Source organism: Pygocentrus nattereri, chromosome 15, assembly GCF_015220715.1.
Source record: "Pygocentrus nattereri isolate fPygNat1 chromosome 15, fPygNat1.pri, whole genome shotgun sequence".
Lineage (NCBI taxonomy): Eukaryota > Metazoa > Chordata > Actinopteri > Characiformes > Serrasalmidae > Pygocentrus > Pygocentrus nattereri.
The window spans coordinates 29735492-29755861 of record NC_051225.1 but is presented as its reverse complement, the minus strand read 5'-3'; the positions used below and the strand labels follow the sequence as shown (position 1 = coordinate 29755861).

The following is a 20370-nucleotide window of genomic DNA, read 5'->3' as shown; positions in this document are numbered from 1 at the left end:
TCAGGGCTGATGTGTGACAGAAGGATAGCAGCAAGAGTGAAAGGGAAGGTCTACAAGACAGTAGTGCGTCCTGCAATGATGTATGGTTTGGAGACTGTGGCTCTGTCTAAAAGACAGGAGGCTGAGCTGGAGGTGGCGGAGATGAAGATGCTGAGATTTTCGTTGGGAGTAACAAGGATGGACAAGATTAGAAATGAGCAGATCAGAGGGACAGTGAAGGTGGAGCAGTTTGGAGATAAAGCCAGAGAGGCCAGGTTGAGATGGTTTGGACATGTGTTGAGGAGGAATAGTGGATATATTGATCAAAGAATGTTGGAGATGGAGCTGCCGGGTAGAAGGAGAAGAGGTAGACCTCAGAGAAGGTTTATGGATGTAGTGAAGGTGGACATGGAGATGGTTGATGTAAAAGTAGAGGAGGCAGTGGATAGGGCAAGATGGAGGCAGATGATCCGCTGTGGCGACCCCTAAAGGGAGCAGCCGAAAGAAGAAGAAGAAGAAGAAGAAGAAGAAGAAGAAGAAGAAGAAGAAGAAGAAGAAGAAGAATTGGCCTGAGGCATGCAGGCACCATTTAAAGTGGAATGAGAATATTTGAAAATTTGAAAAATAAGCTGACTTCTGTCTCTTCTAAATCATAAGTAGTAATATTAAGCAGAGTCTGTAACAAATTAACATTAAAAACATAATAAAACATTTCTATGCAATCACCTACTAATGATAAGCGAATGCTCAGTAGGAAAGCTTCATTGAAAGTCAGATTATTAGAACACTGGCCCTCTTCATTTCTACATTGCTTTATTTTGATCATGGTGGACGACTGGGTTTGGCAGTTCAATATTTCCATATTCAGCGATATGTCTTCCATACTTTCACTTAATTTCTCTAAATTTCAAAAATAAATTATTGTAATAGCAGCGTATTGTTTATCATATTATTTATTCTTGGTCCTGTTGTAACTACTAAGGAGCCAAGAGAGGCATTCGCAGTGGTGCCTATAGCGCAGGGCACCATAACATCCATACCTCATATCCATACATTCATAACTCACTGAAAATCTTATTTCCTAACAACATATCTTACCAGTTAGCTTCCATCGTCACAACAGACAGACAGCCCTGACGTATATTTGTCTCCCTCTTTTTCATAATATATCTTATCAGTGGTAATTGTTTTCTTCCTTTACATTCTATAATACAATGTATTCTTTATTTAGATATTATATTACCATTTTTACTATGTGGTCTTATGTAAACACAGTGTTAGATGCTACTGGGTGGGGTGACTTTTGTTGATAGGGATAACAATAGCATGTTAGCAAGCAAATTATATTACCACTTTTTTCTTTGTTGAAATTGATTTTTGTATTGAGGACATTCATTTTTAACTGGGGCCCATAATATCCTAGGGCTGAGGTCATATATAGGCGGATCATGGTCCGAGTCCGGACCCAGACACTGTCCTATGCAGACCTGGACCTATAACTGATAAACTATGGATAATTATGTAATTTTGACAGGGTGGTCCTATTTTAATCAGAGTAACATTACTAGCTTTTACAGGAGCTTTAGCAGCCAGAGACTCACAGACCACTTGCATGCATTATAAATGTCACATGTGACGCTGCTCAGCCAATCAGATCTGTGCATTACGATGAGCACTGAGCCTCAAATGAGTGACAGCAGCCTGAGAAGAAAATGAGTCAGAGGGAAGTTATTTCACACGGTGTGCTTTAAAAAGAGAAAACTGACAATAAATGTTGCTGAAATATTACTGAATTATACTTCATTTGATTTGACATTCAGTTGTTGACTGTACAAGATGTTGATGTAACTGCTAGGCTACTTCAGTAAACAGTATATGGCACTGAATCATAATGCAGGTTAGACATTGTGATGTTCCAGACCTTTGCTTGAGGAAATTTCTTGAACTGGACCTTTTTTATGAAATACCCCTGTTCTAGGGGTTATTTAGATCTAAAATCCTAGAACTGATTCTTGGTGTTCCAAAAAACCCCCAAAAAACCCCACAGAAACAAAAATACAAACAAATATTAAATTAAAATCCCCTTTACCATCTTACTGAACACTCTGAGACCTGCTGCACAATTTAGGTAGGTGGCCTGTGCAAAAATTATGGCTCATTTTATATTTTCTGTTTCTTCTCCCAATATGTTAAGCTCAACACATAAATAGAAATGATACAAATGTCATATCTAAATGTTTTTTTGTAAAATCTGTTCACGTATTTTCACTTAGAAAAACAACAAAACATATACAACCCCAGTTTCAATGAAGTTGGGACGTTGTGTAAAACATAAATGAAAACAGAACACGATGATTTACAAATCCTTTTCAACCTATATTCAATTGAAAAGACAAGATATTTAATGTTTATTTAATGTTTATTTAATGTCTGAGTAGTCATTGGGTGGAAGGCAGGAAACAGCCTGGTCAGGTCACCTGTCCATCAGAAATCAAATATTTATTGAAAACATTTTTAAAAGGAAAAATAAATATTATATTTACAAGTTTAAATTTTGGAGTTAGGGTCTGGGACATGCACCTCCTAATAGAAAGTACCCTATGAATGATGAATTTGTATGTTGCAAACAGAACAGAATGGCAACAGAATTCAGACATGAGCAGATCGTGATAAAAGAGATGTTTCATCTCAACAAAGGGATAAACTAGAATTGCAGTCGAAAGACTATATCAAAACACAGATCCAAAAAGACAGACAATGGTACAAAAGGGACAAGACAGAAAATCGAGAAACAGGGTAACAAGGCAATGGTCAAAAAGTATGAAAAGGCAATCATCAATAAATGCTTAGTTGTTCATCAGGAAACAATACTTTGCAAAGTATCTAATCTAAGCCTGGGCTTATATACTATTCTAAAAGTCATATCACATGGTACACAGGTGAATGGAGTTAAAAGTCTGGGGATTGTGAGCACTGATAGGAGCACTGAAACGAGTCATCAGTCACGTGAGTTCCTTGAGACTTCCGGGAAATGCAGTCTGAGTTGGACTCTGATTGAAGCTGAGCAATCATGTGTTTTCCCGAAGTCTGCTGGGAATTGTTGTCCTTTAAATAGTTTGTGGGATGCGTGACATATGTATATAGTTTATTACTATCTCTATTAATTCCTTGGATTTAAATAGATCCTAACAATACTTGTAAATGTCTAAGATCTGAAAGCTTAATTGTTGTTTAAAATAGGTTTTTGGGGTTGCAGAACTTTTTGGCTAGAATGGTCCATACATATACAGTGATCAATGTATATCTTGTTGCAATTATTCAATATTTTCCCCCCAAAAATTGGCAATCATTAATAAAAAGCATTTTTTAATATAACAAGTGATTACAAACTTTTGAACAGTAGTGTAAGTGTTCAGTATCTTACAACAGAAACCCAGACACTGGCCCATCTACAAGCAAACATTACTGAAGTGTGTGAGATTCACGTCATGGCACTGGGTCAATGAGTTCTTCAGCAGATGGTGTGCGTATGTGTGTAATTAGCTGGGTGCTGAAGAGGCTATCAGCATTCAGAAGAGAATGACTCAGGTTGGGCAGTTGTCTCCCACACACCTTGCTGCCCTAAACCTTTGTCATTGATGTCTGACTCAACCGATACATCATAATCAGAGATCTGGTCAATCAACTGCAGAACAAAAGATTGGAAGAGCTCTTTTGAGTTCTAAAATTTTGTTATTTGTGTTTTTCATTCATTGAAACAGTCGGAATGTTACTTGGTGTATCCATTCATCATGTGGAGTAAACAATTATGAAAACAGTTACACATTCAGAACAAACTCTCAAAGTTCTGTGGTCAGTATATTAATCAGTGAGGCTGAATGCTAAAAATGATACTATTCCTGTACATTTTTTAGACCAGTTTTATGGATTTTAGTGGAAAAAGTATAAACAGACTAGGAAAAAGCTCATGACTTATAAAAATTCAAAGGAAGTTTGAAGGGTTTTTTTTTTTTTACATTAGTGACTTTACTAGAAATATTTTGTCAAAATGTTAAGTATGTTAGGAAATTAGGTTGTTATACAACCCCAATTCCAATGAAGTAGGGACTTTTTGTAAAACATGAATAAAAACAGAATACGATGATTTGCAAATCCTTTTCATCCTATATTCAACTGAATACACCACAAAGACAAGATATTTAATGTTCAAATGGGTAAACTTTATTGTCTTTTCCAAATATTCACTCATTTTTTTAAATTTTTTGAAATTTTTGGAAATTACTTCCGAAGTGCACTATATAAGGAAAAATAGAAAATGATCAGATTACCAGAACAGTCCATCCACAACTATGGAGATGGTTGTTACAATGGAATTGCACATTTGAGACTACAGTGGTGCAAACACTAAAGGCACTGGTCTGCAGAGATATGGACAACAGTGATATGGTCAGATTAGCCATCCTTACCATGCTGTCCACAAGTGGGTGAGTGCACATGTTGCATGCACCAAGAGATCGGTATAGGAATGAATGCTTGGCCCCCTACACTATGTGGGTCCAGTGGCTCTGTTGTACTGTGGGGAACATTTCGATCCAGGTATGGTTTCGATCCAGGGTCACTACAAATGCCTCTCTTGGCTCCCCAGGTCAAACCACCACAAAATTATTCTGACTAATCACCTTTGAAAGGACCGGCCGTTTTTGGTCCGTTCATGAAGAGGAACCAGAGAGTGGATCACCTGTCCTGTGGAAAGCCTCAGTTGCAGCGGGAGCGCTCGGTGCAGGAAGACAGAACGACTCTCTTAATCAATCAAAGAGTTTATTAAGTCTTCTGCACAAAGAAAGAAGGGCACTCCTTCTTTTATACAAACACGTCCTGCCCTGTTGCGTACAAGCAAACAGGGTGGACCCAAATAAGTTGTCTAACAGTCATGAAATGCTAGGCTGACACTCACGGACCATCGGAACTGCCCAAAGGAGGGGGGCTTCTGCTCTGTGTACGATAATCTTACCTACGAAAGAGAACAAATGGTTCTGGACAGAATGTTGTCCCGATAAGAGGAGCAAGTTGTTTGTGCAAACTGCCAAGGACAGCAGCTATACTTGCTGCAAAGTCTGCTTAGAGCAGAGTTAGAGCAGAGTTAACCCTTTCATTCCCCTCTTTTATGCCTCACCAACTGGTGAGGCATAACAGGCGAGTTACAGTGGTGCGTGAGAACACACATACATATGGTTGGTGCTGGAGATGAGAGGCTGGTATACGGGCCACGGGGGTCGCATCGCAGAGGCCAGCGCGTAGACCCTTTCCATGAGGCATCTGAAAAAACAAGGACCCAAACACAGCAACAGCAAAACCATACAGATAATGGGGACAGCCAAGGCAAAATAAGGAGTAAGTAGTTAATAAGGAGTTAGTAAGGAGTTAGTAAGGACATATTTAAGAATGTACAGTAAACATGTAGCAAGATCTGTAGTGTTGCGAGTTTTAGAACAAAAATCCTGTGATAGAGAAAGAGAATAATTAATGTGAGGGTAATCATAATGAGTAACATTCAAACAGTCAGGAGACAGACAGGTGTATGCTACCGCCTGCAGAGTAGCAGAGAGATCCTGAGGGGCCATGACCATGGAGTGCTTGTTCACACTGGAGGGCATCAGGTGACACACGTAGCAGGAGTCATTGGTGTACTGCTTGGCAGTCCAGTTAGCATACTGCCAGAAAACGTTATCCATGGGGGATCCGCCAGCACGTTCCACCAGGCACAAGATTAATATTAGCTGCAACTTCTGTAACACAGGACAGGTTAGAGATAGGAAACAAAAATATTTAGACGTCTAACATGTATATACATCACTGCGGGGCTGACTGACATCTGGAGGCATGAATCCACTGTGGAAAAAGATCGGTTAATACCCCCGTGCGTGTGACAGCGAGTACAGTAGTGGGTTCAGAGAAAGGGGAGTCTGAAAAACCCTTTCTCTCAAATTTCTTGACCAATACCTGATCGCCCGGCTTAAAAGCATGGGTTGAGACCTTGGGAGGGTCTGTGATAGTTTGGTTGACCCTCTCCCAGTATTCATTCAGAACAGTTAACAACCCTGCGGTGTACTCGCTGCGACGCACATCCAAGTCCGCCGTTCCCCCCAGAGCCGTTTTCTGACGCCATGGGAGGGGGAACGGACGTCCCATGACAATTTCATACGGCGACAGACCACCCAGAGTGTCTGTGCGCGCCATCCGCAGTTTGGCCAAAACTACAGGTAAAACCTTCACCCAATTAGTAGTGTTCTGCGTCTGCATGGCCTTTCATAACCGCCCTTTTATAGTCCGATTAACCCTTTCGACCATACCCGAGGATTGAGGGTGATAGGGGATGTGGAAAGCCCAGTCTATGCTCAGGTGCTTCGCGAGCATCTGTGTGACTTTGGAGGTGACCGGTGTGCCTTTGTCGGAGTCTATTCCTAAGGGGACACCGTAACGTGGTATGATTTCTTGGCATAGTTTTGTCACGACTGTATTTGCATTTTCTTTATTGCATGGGAACGCCTCTGTCCAACCAAAAATTTATCTACTAAGACCAGTAAATATTTGTGAGGCCCTACAGTCGTCATGTGTGTGAAATCGATTTGCCATTCTTGAAAAGGTGTTTCCGGTTTAGGAAGAACTTGGTGCGGTCCGGCCGGTTTTGGGTTATTCTGTGCACATGTAAGACAACGGTCTAATATGCGATCAACGGCAGAGTTCAAATTGTGAATGCAAAACAATTCGGACATGTCACGCTTTACCCCTCTTCGTTCCCGATGCGAAATACCATGAAAATCGGGAACGAGGAACAGAACACAATGTGCGGGCGTCGCGCAGCGGTTTGACGGCTGGATCGTAGCCCGATGACAGCCAATGCTTGATATCAGAGTCCGAGGCGGTGGCCTGAATACAGTCAAGATCACGACCAGGAAGTAAGTCAACCGTGAGTGCAGCACAGGAGAAGGAAGCCGGATTCATAAAAGGGCAAGTGGGGCCATGAAGAGCTCCGCGTTTTGCGGCAGAGTCGGCGGTATTGTTACCAACAGAGTCAGGGTCGCTACTACGCTGGTGAGCGCGAACTTTTACAACGGCCAGTCGGGAGGGCAGGAAGCTAGCCCTGATCAGGTCCTCGATAAGCGACGCATGGGAAATGGGTTTGTTATCAGTAGTAACGAAACCGCGTTGATGCCAGATTCCCCCAAAATCATGAACTACGGCGAAAGCGTAACGGCTGTCCGTGTATATAGTGACATCTTGGTCTTGAGCCATCCGATGATGGCTCGGAACATGATCCATCAACATAAAATGCTAGGCCAGAAGGCAACGGGGTGGAAGACACGTCAGGGCGAATAGAAGTTTCACCGGCCAGACGGGTCTCGCAGTCATGCACGTCTAGAGTGGGACTGGAGGCGTCGTGTGGTAACAGAAGTAAACGCATTAAAGCGGAAGAGACAGTATCTAGTGAGGAGTGCGGACGCACAGTGAGGTTTTCGGTGTTCAACAAAATGTTCTCATAGCCTGCACGCCGCTGAGCAGACAAGTGCTGTGTAGAACAGTTATTTAGGAGCTGACAGACCTGATGAGAGGTGTGTAAGGTCAAGTCATGACCTTAAACGATTTTTTTCAGCATCCTGTACCATTAGTGCGCACGCCGCGACCGCTCGGAGACAGGACGGAAGGCCTCAGGCCGTAACGTCCAATGTTTTAGAATAATATGCGCAAGGGCGCAAACCTCCCCCGTGGGGCTGAGCCAGAACCGCAGCAGCAGTGCCCCCCGACTCCGACACCCACAGGTGAAATGGCAGAGCGTAGTTGGGCAGGCCCAAGGCTGGTGCAGACTGCAGTGAGGACAGTAGAGCAGAATATGCACAGTTCATGGCTGTAGTCCATGTGAGGCGATGAGTCATGGCCTGTTCGTGAGTGAAGGAGGCACGCAGTATTTTGTCATGCGCGGAGCAGTCAGGAATCCACTGTCTGCAGTAATTGATGAGGCCGAGGAAAGACATCATAGCCTGCTTGGTGGCGGGCTTGGGAAGCTGCGTGATGTATGACACTCGGTCAGCGGAGAGGAGGCGTTGACCTTGAGATAGTTCATGACCCAGATATTGGACCCGGGGTAGGCAGAACTGCAGTTTCTTTAGTGAAACCTTGAAGCCCAGGGTAGCCAAGCGCATGAGGACCAGTTTAGATGCCTCAGTGCACGTGGAGCTGTCAGGGGCCGAAATCAGAAGGTCATCTGCATACTGCAGGAGCACAGCACCCCCGGGGAGGGAAAGGTCAGAAATGAGGTCTCGGAGCGACGCAGCGAACGCCGCAGGCGAGTCGCAGAAACCTTGCGGCAAACGAGACCACGTGTATTGGCGTTGGCGATGAGTAAAAGCGAAAATCGGCTGGGTGTCAGGTTCAACAGGAATGCTGAAAAAAGCAGAACTAACGTCTAAAACAGTAAAAAATGCGTGTTGACACGGAATGGAGGTCAATATCGAAGAGACATCAGGCACAATTGGGGCGATAGGCACGATGGCGTCATTAAGGCGTCGAAAATCTTGAGTGAATCGCCAAGAACCGTCCGGCTTGGGGACTGGGTCAATCGGTGTGTTATACGCACTTTGACATGGGACGACCACACCTAAAGAGAGAAGTTTCTGTAGAATAGAGTCTATACCACACAGTTTGTGCTCGGGCAAAGGGTATTGTTTAACAAAAACAGGAGTGGGGCTTTTTAGAGTAGCCTCATATGGTTTACAGTCAACCCTGCCAACATCATCCCTATGTGCAGCCCAAACAGTGTGTGGTATAGAACGCAGAGGCTCAGGAACCTCTGTGGCGTGTGAGACAGACAGCAGAGCAGACACAGGTGATTTAAAGGATTTATTGGCGATGTTGAGATCGCGATTGAAATCTCCCGTGGACACGGTCATGCGCGAACCAGAAAAGGATAGGGATAGACCAAGTTTACTCATTAAATCCCGCCCCATAAGGTTAAAGGGACAATCTGGCATGAACACGAAAGAATGAGTAAATCGTATACGGGCGTATATGGAGATGAGAAGGGCTGTCCTGTAATACCCACAGAGCTAGTGATTCTAGATGATAAAGGCCCCTCATAGCGAAGAGAGCGTGGCGCCGGTATCAATGAGAAAATTATAATCAACACCAGATACATTGAGAGACACAACAGGAAGGTCATGATTCAGATGGTTGGCAAGGTGAAGAGCACATTTTGGTAACAAAAAGTGCAGCTGTCCTGTTATTTATCTGTCTTTTCTTAAACCTAACTTGCCTGGCACTGCTGTGGATTGAAGTCCATATTTTAAAAAATACACAGTAGTGATCAGACAATGCAACATCCTTAATAGAGGCTGAAATGTTAAGACCCTTTGAGATAACCACATCCAAAGTGTGACCATGGCAATGTGTGCTTCCAGTCACATGCTGAGAAAGTTCAAAAGATTCAAGTACATCATAGAGTACTTTGGCGTAATTATCCATGTGATTATCAATATGAATGTTAAAATCACCAGCAATAACAAAATGATCAAATTCTGTAGAAATAAAAGATAACATATCTGTGAAGTCATCAATAAAATTAGCATTGTACCTTGGAGGTCTGTAGACAGTTACTAATAATATTCTTTGTGCCCCCTTTAAAATTGCATCTAAATATTCAAAAGATGTGAAATCACCAAGTGGTAACTGCTTGCATTGGAAAGTATCATTAAACAGCATTGCTACACTTCCGCCTTTCTTGCCGGTGCGTGAAACATTTAAAAAGTTAAAGTTTGGTGGAGCCATCTCAGTTAACACAATATCAGCACTATATGAATTTAATGTCTCTGTTAAAAGCATGAAATCAAGCCTGTGAGTTGTAATTAAATCATTAATTATATAAGACTTGTTTGTAAGAGATCTAATATTCAGTAGAGCTAACTTAATAACCTGTGCACTTTGTTTCAAAGACTGTGAGTTACTTCTAACATACTGCAGGTTGGATGTATTCACAGTATCTGACCTAAACTCCTTGTTCTTTCTGCTTCTGATACGAACTGGAATGGGAAAGATAATTTGGACACAGGGTCCATGCTTGTTTTGAAAACATGTACCGCTGATATCATCACTGTAGTAGCACAAACCCAAAAAAGAGAATGAAGAAAGGCTGAGCGCAGATGGCATAAAACCAAACTTCACACACATAAAGAGAGTTTATTCGGTTCACCCCACACCTTTTTCACGTCATACCACGATTTATAGCTTTCATTCATGTAAGATAGGTCTCATCCAGGATCCCCTATGCCCTCATTAATCATGCGATGTGCGGAACCCAAATAGCCCACATCGAAAGTGCCCTCCCTGGGGTATGCGGGTATTTGCGGATTACCTTCAGTCCAACCAGCTAGGTTGGACAAACCCAAATTACATCTACGCATCCATGCAGCCGGTGTCTCTTCCGGCTCTGGTTGGAACGACGTGCCCAGTATGGAAAAATACAGTGAGAGCTGTACTGAGAGTTTCCACTATAGGACGTTCCCTGTCTCCCACTAAGCGCTTAGGTTTAAATGTACCCTCTCTACTCTCACTCTCGTACTCCCGCCCACCCGACAGGGCTGGGTCGGTTCGCTCTGAACACCCAGGTGATCTCGACAACCAGGTAGAGGTCCAAAAACGATTAATTGGACTTACCTGGGTGAAGAGAACACGTCGGAGGTCACCATTTGAAAGGACCGGCCGTTTTTGGTCCGTTCATGAAGAGGAACCAGAGAGTGGATCACCTGTCCTGTGGAAAGCCTCAGTTGCAGCGGGAGCGCTCGGTGCAGGAAGACAGAACGACTCTCTTAATCAATCAAAGAGTTTATTAAGTCTTCTGCACAAAGAAAGAAGGGCACTCCTTCTTTTATACAAACACGTCCTGCCCTGTTGCGTACAAGCAAACAGGGTGGATCCAAATAAGTTGTCTAACAGTCATGAAATGCTAGGCTGACACTCACGGACCACCGGAACTGCCCAAAGGAGGGGGGCTTCTGCTCTGTGTACGATAATCTTACCTACGAAAGAGAACAAATGGTTCTGGACAGAATGTTGTCCCGATAAGAGGAGCAAGTTGTTTGTGCAAACTGCCAAGGACAGTAGCTATGCTTGCTGCAAAGTCTGCTTAGAGCAGAGTTAGAGCAGAGTTAACCCTTTCAACCTTTATCCTGTGATAGTTTCTATGCAAATGAGATTGCAAGATGGCAGTGACCCCATTCACAGGGATGAGTATGAAAATGATGTAAATCATATGCTATGGCCTCGACAGTCACAGGTTCTCAACCAAGTTGAATGCGTATGGGAGACTTTGAAGTGACATTTTAGACCAGCGTCATTAAAACACCAACGAAGGGCGTATCTTTTGGAAGAATAATGTTACATCCCTGCAGTACAGGTCCAGACACGTCTGCACTAAGGGGCATTGAAGCTGTTGTGGCTTGTGGCAGCCTAGTTTCCTTCAAAATGTGCTTGTACCAACACTTGTTGGCCATTTTAGCAGAAACAATAGGTGTATACAGTTAAGTGATATCTGTTGCTGCACATGTAATAAGCCCCTCAATTTGTATGTCTACAAGTACCTACTAGGTGGGAGTTTCTAATGAAGTGAACACAACGTGTGCCCAGTGCAGAAGCTGAATTAGTGAGCTTTGCACTTTGCATGTTTTAGAAAATTGCCCAAACATTATCATTTGAATGTCCATCATATCAAGTACATAGTGCAGATCAAAAGATGAACACTTGCTTTGGGCTTTTTAAATACTGGCCTAAGTGTAGGTGTCTCAGGAGCTGGATGAATTCAGCAGGCTGCTTTCAATGATGCATCAAAATAAAAAGAGAAGAAAGAAAAGAAAGGGACAAGATGAGAGCACTGATGAGCTATGAAGTGGCCTTTAAGGGCTTGTGGACAGATCCTTCACTTGCTCCCCACAACACAGGGCATCCCTGACTCACACATGCTCACGTCAGCAGCCTTATACAAGATGCACAAGCAGGCCTCATTAATGGACGAAGGAGAAACAAGCCTACAGACACATTAGCTGCCTGCCCTGAGTTTTTCAGGCTTCACACAATATGGAAAGCGTACAACAAGGCACTTCGCTGATTCTAAATCATCCTACATGTACTCATAGTTGAAGTTTGTGAGGAACACTCGTTCCTTCACTGAAAGTCCTTCACTCACTTTCTCTACTGGTGTATATGACAAAGTGTCTGCACCCCACCACCTCCTTTGTCTTTTCTCTGTTACCCCTCTTTCTGTGAAGAAGAAGCCCATTAGAATGATTTAAATTCTCTGAGGTCATCCTCTCCTTTTTCGCTTGTCTAATGGTGCACTCAAATAGTCCTTGTCAACTCACAAACCTGTGAATTTTCAGACTTTACCAAAAGGAGGCCACTCTTTAACAAAAGATGTGAGTACAATTAACCCCAAAAAAGAATATTCAACTAGTCTGTCCACTTACCTGTATGAGATCTTCCATTTCCTTTTATTTCCTTATAACAAATTAATTAAATGATACTTCATTCTAGTTTTAGGTGTCTGAGACTGTGCATAGTATTCAAAATATTAGACATAGGCATAGATTTTAAGAGACCACCCTTCATTAACTTAATTTAGTGTAAGCTACTAATTTTTCAGGATCAGGAAAAAAATAACATGTTTACCAGACAATTTCATAGACTTGCTTTCAGTTTTTCAAAGAAAGCCACTCCTCTGAAGTTCAGTCTTAAAAGCTGGCCATATTTTCTGCTCCTCTGTGATGTTGAGCTCTAGACTCTGGGTGGTCGGTCCATTGCTCTGAGAAGACCAGGAGCTTCTTTGTTTGATTTGCAAATTTCTTTTTCTCAGTGAGGCTTCTTTACAGCTACACATCCTTTCATACCCACAGTGTTGAGTTGTTTTCTCACAGCGGAAGAGGAGAAACACCTGTGTTTTTTCAGATCTCAATCAAGAGTGGAGCTTGATTTTCTCCTCTCTCTCAAAGATGAAAGCTTTATATACTGTTTACCTGATGGTGGTAGTTTTGGTGGTCTACCAGGTATTGCAAGGTGGTTCCCAGGAGTCCTATTTTCTCTCTATCTTTTCATAACTTTTTGAACTCTGATTTTGGAAAGTCCTATGTCGTTTTTCACTTAATTTCCTTTGACTTTCCCCTTCCTCTTAAAAAGTGGATGGTCTTATATCCAATCACCTCAGACATGTCTATGATAATAAAATTTTTTAAAGAATTTAAAGAGAATGTCTCTGACTTTTGCACAGCATTGTATTATAAAGCCATAGGCTCCAGCAACTCCCTTGACCCAGTAGGTTAAGTAACTTAAATAATGTGTGTTTGTGTGTGTGTGTGTGTGTGTGTATTTTATAGCTGATACTGGCATTTAGAAGAATACTTTTTCATGAGTTAGCATCTTAACCATATATAATGCAGAATATATCTCATTCTTTGGATCAGTGCTTTGAATCTACTGATGCATTTACTGGATTTGCATAGTTTCTCAATCTTCACAACTAAATTAAGGTGAACCTGTCACTGCAGTCAGTTTGAATAGCCTTTTTTTGGTACCATGTTGTAGAAAGAGTAAGAAAGAGTGTGTTAAAATTCATAACAATTGCATTATTAAATGAATTAACTTAGTTACTGAATTATGTTGTATGAGAAACATATTCAGGCCACAAAGCAAGTTTTAGTAAAATTATATCTTTATAGCATCACAGTGAAATCAACAAGGCACAGTCAACAAGTCATTCTTACAAAAATAAAGTCATTCTTGTATTGTATTGGTTATTGTTCTTTATGCTGTATGTTCATATGGACCCATCCCACTTGGTGTCCTTCTGGCTGGTGAGATGTTTACGCAGGATGCCCCAGAGGCTGCGTTTGGGTCTGCTAGTTGGGGTCTGTGTGGCTGTAGAAGGAGAAGCTCTTGAATGACCCACGGTCTTCCAGCTGTTGTTCCCTTTGGTGGAGGACTGCTTCTTGGGGGCGTCTGCGTAGATGTGGATGGGGAGTGTCTTGCCTGAGGAATTCCTTCTGGTCTCCAGGTTTGGGTTCCTCAGGGGCGTGCTCTCTTCATCCCTGGCCCAGCGTCGGTGTCCTGCCTGGAAGAAGAGCTCCTCCTCATTGGCCATCTGAGGACTCTGGCTGAGGGTTATGAAGCCATATGGGGTGGTGACTTTGGGCAGGTGGGGCAAGGAGAGCGCCGCCCTGGTGGTAGGATCATGGCAGTGTTCGCCTTCCATTAGGGGACAAGGGATGGAGCGCTCATGCCTCAGAGACGTCCTCTTGATGGTGTCGGGGTCCGAGACGCTCCGGTGGGCCTTGCGTCCTAGCGCCGGAGATGAGTCGAAGGGCGAAGATGAAGACGAGGCGGACGAAGAGAGCGAAGAAGACATTGAATGTGGATAAGATGACCTGGTCAGCTCTCCTGTGCTGCCCCAGGCTCCGTCCTCCCACTCTTTGCACCTGTTCACGTCCTCCACCGCCAGCCTGGGGATGGTGAACTGTGGGATGCTGTCTGGAGTCACCACTATACCCTTCAGGCTGTCCCGGCTCTCGCGGCCTTCCGAGCCCACGGAGCATGAGAACGCGCCAGATGCGGTCCACGCAAGCGCGCGCAGGCCTGCCGCGCTGTGACGGCGCACGAACTCGAAGCCGCTGGGTGGCGCGCGGGCGCTCTCGGCAGAGCGGCTAAGCGGAGAGCAGCCGGCGCTGATGGTGCGCGAGACAGGCTTGTTCATGTCTCCTCCGCGCGCTGTGATGATCTGGTAGTAAGAGGGAGAATAAGACTGAGAGAGCGCGGGAAGCCCCTCCGCGTTTTATACCCTCTCCTGCACGACCCTCCACTCTCCCGCTTACGCATGCAACAGGAGCAGGTGGGCGCACGCCTCGGCGGAAGCCCTGACCAAATGTGGCTCTGTTGCCGGATCACAATGTAGGAGATGCGTAAACAAGAGGCCCCTCATTAACAGCCTGATTCATACAAGGCACAGCTTCCGGCCAGCTGCTTCATTCACAACAAACAAACAAACAAACAAAAAAACATTTCTTTATGCATATAGACAATTTAATTAATATATCTAATTTCTTCTGTACAGAATTTGTGTTCCTAAGTGGGGCATTTATAACCTTTTTCCCAGAGGTGGACAAATGTTACTCCAGTAAAAGTAGAAGTCCTTACTCTAGACCTCAAAGTAAGTACGAAAGTAAAAGTACTAAAAGAGTAATTATGGCTCTGATGTCCTGTTATCATTTTTGTAACAAGACTCGTTTCATGAAAGTCCTCCAGCGTCTCTCTTGGCAAACCAGTCTTTTAATAGAACGTCATTAATTAGTGATGCTGACGTCTATTAAAATGATCATAAGCACAAAACACTGAAGGTAAACAGTTTCCATCAGGGAGAACCGAGTGGCTCTGAAATCACTTTTACACACAAGCAAAGTTTCAGTTTAAGATTACTTTGTAAATTAGTTATAAACTGAAATAAAAACTGGCTTTAAACTCAGGATCACAAATAAGTTTTCCTTTACTGTATTGATCTGTAGGCCTCTGTTCATAAACATAAACCAGCCCAAACTAATTTACTATAAAATGAAAGTGTTTGTATGAATTCAGAAAAAAAGAAATATGCCAGTCACGACTGCACATGTGTACATATTTCTATATTGTGCTCTATTTACACAAAGTTAGGTTAGTTCATCATTTAGGTGACGTATGTGCTCCCAAATTTTTACAATGCTGCACTGACATTGAACCGTGTGCTTGCACTGGGTCGGTATGACCAACAGGTCAAAACAAGCTCAGAACAAAGTGACCGCTGTGCCCTGATTGGTGCTCTTGCTTTGCGCTTCTTTTGTTTTGACATGTTACGTTTTTATACACACAGAAACCAAAAGGAACGACAGATTTCTCAAAATGTAGTGGAGGAAAAAGTCAGATATTAGACTCTGAAATGTAGTGGAGCGAAAGTAAAAAGTGGAAAAATATGGAAATACTTCAGTAAAGTACAGATACGAAAAAACTACTTAAGTACAGTAACGAATTACATTTACTTAGTTACTGTCCACCACTGCTTTTTCCTGATTAAAGTAAATGAATTAATTCTTGCATGAAAAATAATATTACACTCCAATTACCGGCCTTCTTCAGTCTTAGGAGCCAGTCACGTGTAAACAGAGCGCACTCCACGCCGCTTACGATGATTGGCTCCCTCTTGTGATTAATTGGCGGCAGGGTGTGACGCAACACCGGCTATGATTGCCCGAGTGCCAGCATTACACGCAGCGCCAACGTTTGTGATTGGCCGTGACTAATTGGCTAATCCGGAGTTTATGATTGGTTGAGCGCCGCCGTCGAACGCTACATGTGAAGCGCCAAAGCCGCGTCTGGGCGAAGTTAACAAGTCCGAGATGGCCTCCCAGTGCAGCGTTAACACTGAGGCTCAGAGCGTCGAGGGCCAACAGGCAAGTTTGTTCCACGTTAGTGTTGCACCTTAATCAGCCGGTGGCTTCATAACTGTTTTTCAGCTCGTGTTGTTGGCAGCGGCTACATCGAAAGGGCTGAAATTGCATCCTTCTGCTACAGCTCAGTGGCTAGGCAGCTAAAGCTTTCTGTCCAGAGTGGCTTGACCGTTTACCAGGCCTAGGCTGGAGAGCGGTGGAGCTGGCTAGATAGGTCTTCCTCATGTGCTGTAACGAGGGCTTTCCTTGTTCTTTCAGCAGCGGGACGCTGTTTCGAAGAGAGGCGGTGTTTTCACATCCGTTTTCTGTCGAGTTTCACAGTTTTGGCCAGTCAGCTTTGTGGTGAGTTTCAGGATGTGAATTGGTTCATACACAATATGGTGTCTTTTTTTGTGCTATATGGCAACAGTTTCAAAGGTTCTGTATCAAACTATATTCAGCACGTTTTCCATCAATCTGTAGAACCACTTCACTATGCAAATAACTGTTTTTGGCTTGAAATGTCTCTAAATAGAACCATTAAGAGTTATTCATTTTATTACATCAGTACATTTAGACTTGTACAGCTGGTTATAGAATGACTTCAGGGAGTGTGGTTGGGTGTACTTATACAAATTGCCAACACACTTGGTCAGTGGTGTCAAACTGAGTGTTCAGCATTTCCTCCTGAGGCCTGCTGTACAGCTAGTTTGTTAAATCAGGCAAAGTCTGCTCACTAAACTAATCTTCAGTTTTATTTGGAATAAAGAAGTTCTGCTGCAGTTTTCTGTACACTGAATATAGTTGTCAGAGATGGTGTTACAGTAAAGAGGGTTGAGTCAATATTTCACAACTCCCACTAAAATATCTTGAATTGGTGCATGTCTAATCTTCTGTTGGTCAATTTCAGGTACGTGGTTTTCGTGGCTTGTGTTGGCTGTTTGGGTTTTCCTCTCCCAGAAAGGCCCTCCTCCCTCATCCAGAGGCGGGAAGTTCTCCGGTTGCACGGCAGTGCCGGACAGGTCGAAAGCGCCTGTGGTGGGCCTCACGCCTGCTGCTGGCAGTCTTGCCCCGCAGGGTCCAGGGGCTGCTAGGTTTCCCTGTCTGCACCAGCATTGGCTCCTCCGTGTCCCCAGGTGTGTTCTTGACATTCGGGCATCCTGCTTGAGCTTGTTTTTTTTTAGTGAGCTGCTTAGTTTTACACTGCAAAAAGTCTTAAGTGAAAATCCTAAATCTAGTCAATATTATGCAAGTTCCCATTTTGAAATTATTTAGCTAATTTCTAGACAGTTTTTAGGTAATTAAGTGAAATTCTACATAAAGCCTGTTAAAGGTTCTGTACAGGTCCTTTTCATTCAAGGTACAATGTAAAGGTAACCTCAAAGGCTCAGCCGTGGTTTTAAGGTCCAATTATGAACGGCAAATTTTTCCTGGTGAAAAGTACATACTTGTACCTTCTCATAGCAAGGTTTTAAAATGGAACAATAAAATAAAGCCATGAGATGGGGTGTGTGGAGTCAGGTACAACCTAGAAAATATAATTTTCTGTATGCTTCCCAAAACAGACTATGGTACAACTCTGTTCCCTGACTGTACATTTGGTTTTTTTTTTTTTTGGTGGGTAAAATTATCTGGCAGTATAGAGGGAATTTTAACTAAACAATTAAGTGGTGTCTAGAAATAGTATTATAATGGGGAAATACTAGATAGAAATGTGAGTTTTACCGGACAACCAACTTTTTGTGCCATGTATGCACCACACGCTTTAGTTGATGTAGTTAATTTACAATATTCCATGATGCCCCAGACATTTTGAATTGCTTGTTTGTATAGGTGTTGTCCTGGTTTTCATGTCCGTCATGAGTATTTAAATGTGCTAATTGTTTGCCATATCAGAATCGCAAAATTACACCATGAGTCTGACTTAATTTTCTGCCAACCTTCTAGTAGAGGTGCGCTGCTCTCCCACTAAGCCCTGCGGGAAAGGCAGTAAGCGGAAGCAGGATGACATGGACGAAGATGAGCCAGAGCAGCAGTCTTGGGTGGAGGCTCTAACGCAGGACCTGACTGATGAGGACCATGCTGATGATCCAGACTATGAAGTATGCTGACCCATTTTAAAGGTCTTAGCTAGCAGTTTTTCTCAGTAAGATGGTACCTGAAGCTGAACCTAAAGTAAGGACTGCCCTATAGGAATGTTCCTTCAATCTTTGTCTGCCAAAAGTTCAGGCTTTTCTAAACGGCAATGTCTAACATTGTCATTTGGGGGAGGGGTGCACTTCCTTTTTGGGAAGTGCATTGTAATCTCACTTCACCCTACTTTATTGTTACAAGTGTAATGGGCACAGTAATGGACTAGTCCAAATAAAATGCAAAATCTTTTTACATTGTTTAGCAGTGTCCAGTTTTATGTAGGCCCACGATTAATGCTGCCTCACACCCTTGAAGGTTCCAATGCATGGATGAATGCTGTACATTAGTTACAATTAAATGGTTAAATTAAATTAGCAAATTTGGGATCCCAGCATTTTGCTTGAATTTAATGCAGATTTCTGTGGCCTTTTGCAGCCCAGTGCAGTTGAGACGGACAGTGAGGAGTACAAGTCCCACAATGACACAGAGAGTGATATTGAAGTGGAAAAGGGTGTTGTTGTGATCAAAGATTTGGAGAAGGTATGGGTTTCTCGCTACATTATTTGATGGTGGGGGCTTAAGTTATGAATTCATAAATTAATCTTATTTTGATTGTGCATGAAGTCATTTAGTGTGAACCCATCAATGAAAACTATTTTCTTGTTGCAGGGCATTCCCCCTGAGGCATAATGATGGCAGAATGGCATGCTGGGTATGTGTTTGCCACTGCAATGATGGTGGGTTAATGAGCGTCAACTGAATTTCTTTTCTGCTCATGTTGTAGGTGTTACCAAGAGTGTCCTGTCTTGCCAGTAGTGTTTTCCTTTTGTATGTTTTTCAATGTATTGTTGCTATGTTCTGAAATAAAACTGTACATATTAAGGCTGCTTTATTTATTGACCGAGTGGTGCATGACTTCACCAGCAGATGGCAGATGTTCACTTAAAATAGATTTTCTGCAAGCATGTTTGAGCTGGTGGGTGTAGGGGGTCAGTCAAACAAACTGCTTTTAAAGAATAAAATGCAGGCTAACTTAGGATGCTAACTGTCCATGTGCTCATGAAAATTGTGCACTCTAGAGAAACTTGCTGACTCAAATTGTTTACCAGGTCTGTGTAAACTCATGGTGTTTGTATTTATGGGTTTTATTTAACACTAGGCCAAAAGCTTCTCAAAAGTGGGTCAGGCAGTGTAGCTGTGGCCAGTATGTTTGAGGCAGGTTTAAGTATTTGAAGAGGAATGCCCAGTCCATCCCAAATATTCACACATGGTTTTGTGTATCTACCTGTGCATTCATGTTTGTCTAAGTGTCGGTGTCTCCCAGTAGCCTTTCCCAAATGCTGCACATAAGCAGTGTTCAGAGCCCCGCTGAGGACATCCTGTATAAATGTGACCATGTGGTAAGGCGTGGCCATGTATTTTTATACAGGATGTCACCGGTGGGGCTCTGTAGTATTGAGCCAAAGAGGGTTTACGTTTACCCCTTTCATGGTTCAGGGTTGGCCCAAATTCATGAGAAAGTAGTGATTGCTGAATTACACTGACTTGACTCTTAATTCATTAGAATGCTTATTAGGATAGACTTGATAGTTGCAGCTTCATATATTCAATAAAAAAAGTCCTTTTCTCTGTCTGCCTGAGTTGTTTCCTCTAAGCACAGGAGTCCAGTATAATAGTGATTAGTTTATCACTCAAGCATTCACCCTTCTAGGGAGACTGCTAGTTTGGTCTTATCTCAAGTTCAGTAACATGGATTAATAACGGATAGCATTGG

The 20370-nt window shown here is 42.9% G+C and overlaps 1 protein-coding gene and 1 long non-coding RNA gene across 8 annotated transcripts; both read left to right on the top strand.

Moving 5' to 3' along the window:
- The first annotated feature begins 5810 nt into the window (after nucleotides 1-5810).
- On the top strand, nucleotides 5811-11441 carry LOC119265217. Its single transcript, XR_005131489.1, has 3 exons — nucleotides 5811-6432; nucleotides 9119-9123; nucleotides 11429-11441. It is a non-coding gene; the product is annotated as an uncharacterized LOC119265217 (long non-coding RNA).
- A 4947-nt stretch (nucleotides 11442-16388) lies between these two features.
- org (oogenesis-related gene) lies at nucleotides 16389-19478 on the top strand. Of its 7 annotated transcripts, XM_037545597.1 has the most exons (7): nucleotides 16419-16502; nucleotides 16743-16826; nucleotides 17374-17599; nucleotides 18411-18565; nucleotides 19032-19136; nucleotides 19266-19308; nucleotides 19381-19478. In XM_037545597.1, exons 1-6 carry the CDS (start codon nucleotides 16434-16436, stop codon nucleotides 19284-19286), a joined length of 660 nt encoding a protein of 219 aa, XP_037401494.1. In that variant the 5' UTR covers nucleotides 16419-16433; the 3' UTR covers nucleotides 19287-19308; nucleotides 19381-19478. The 7 variants fall into 7 exon arrangements, with proteins under 7 accessions (XP_017572314.1, XP_017572316.1, XP_017572315.1 ...); XM_017716825.1 differs by having other exon boundaries at nucleotides 16389-16487; nucleotides 19266-19478; XM_017716827.2 differs by having other exon boundaries at nucleotides 16398-16487; nucleotides 16746-16826; nucleotides 18414-18565; nucleotides 19266-19478.
- Nucleotides 19479-20370: the final 892 nt, after the last annotated feature.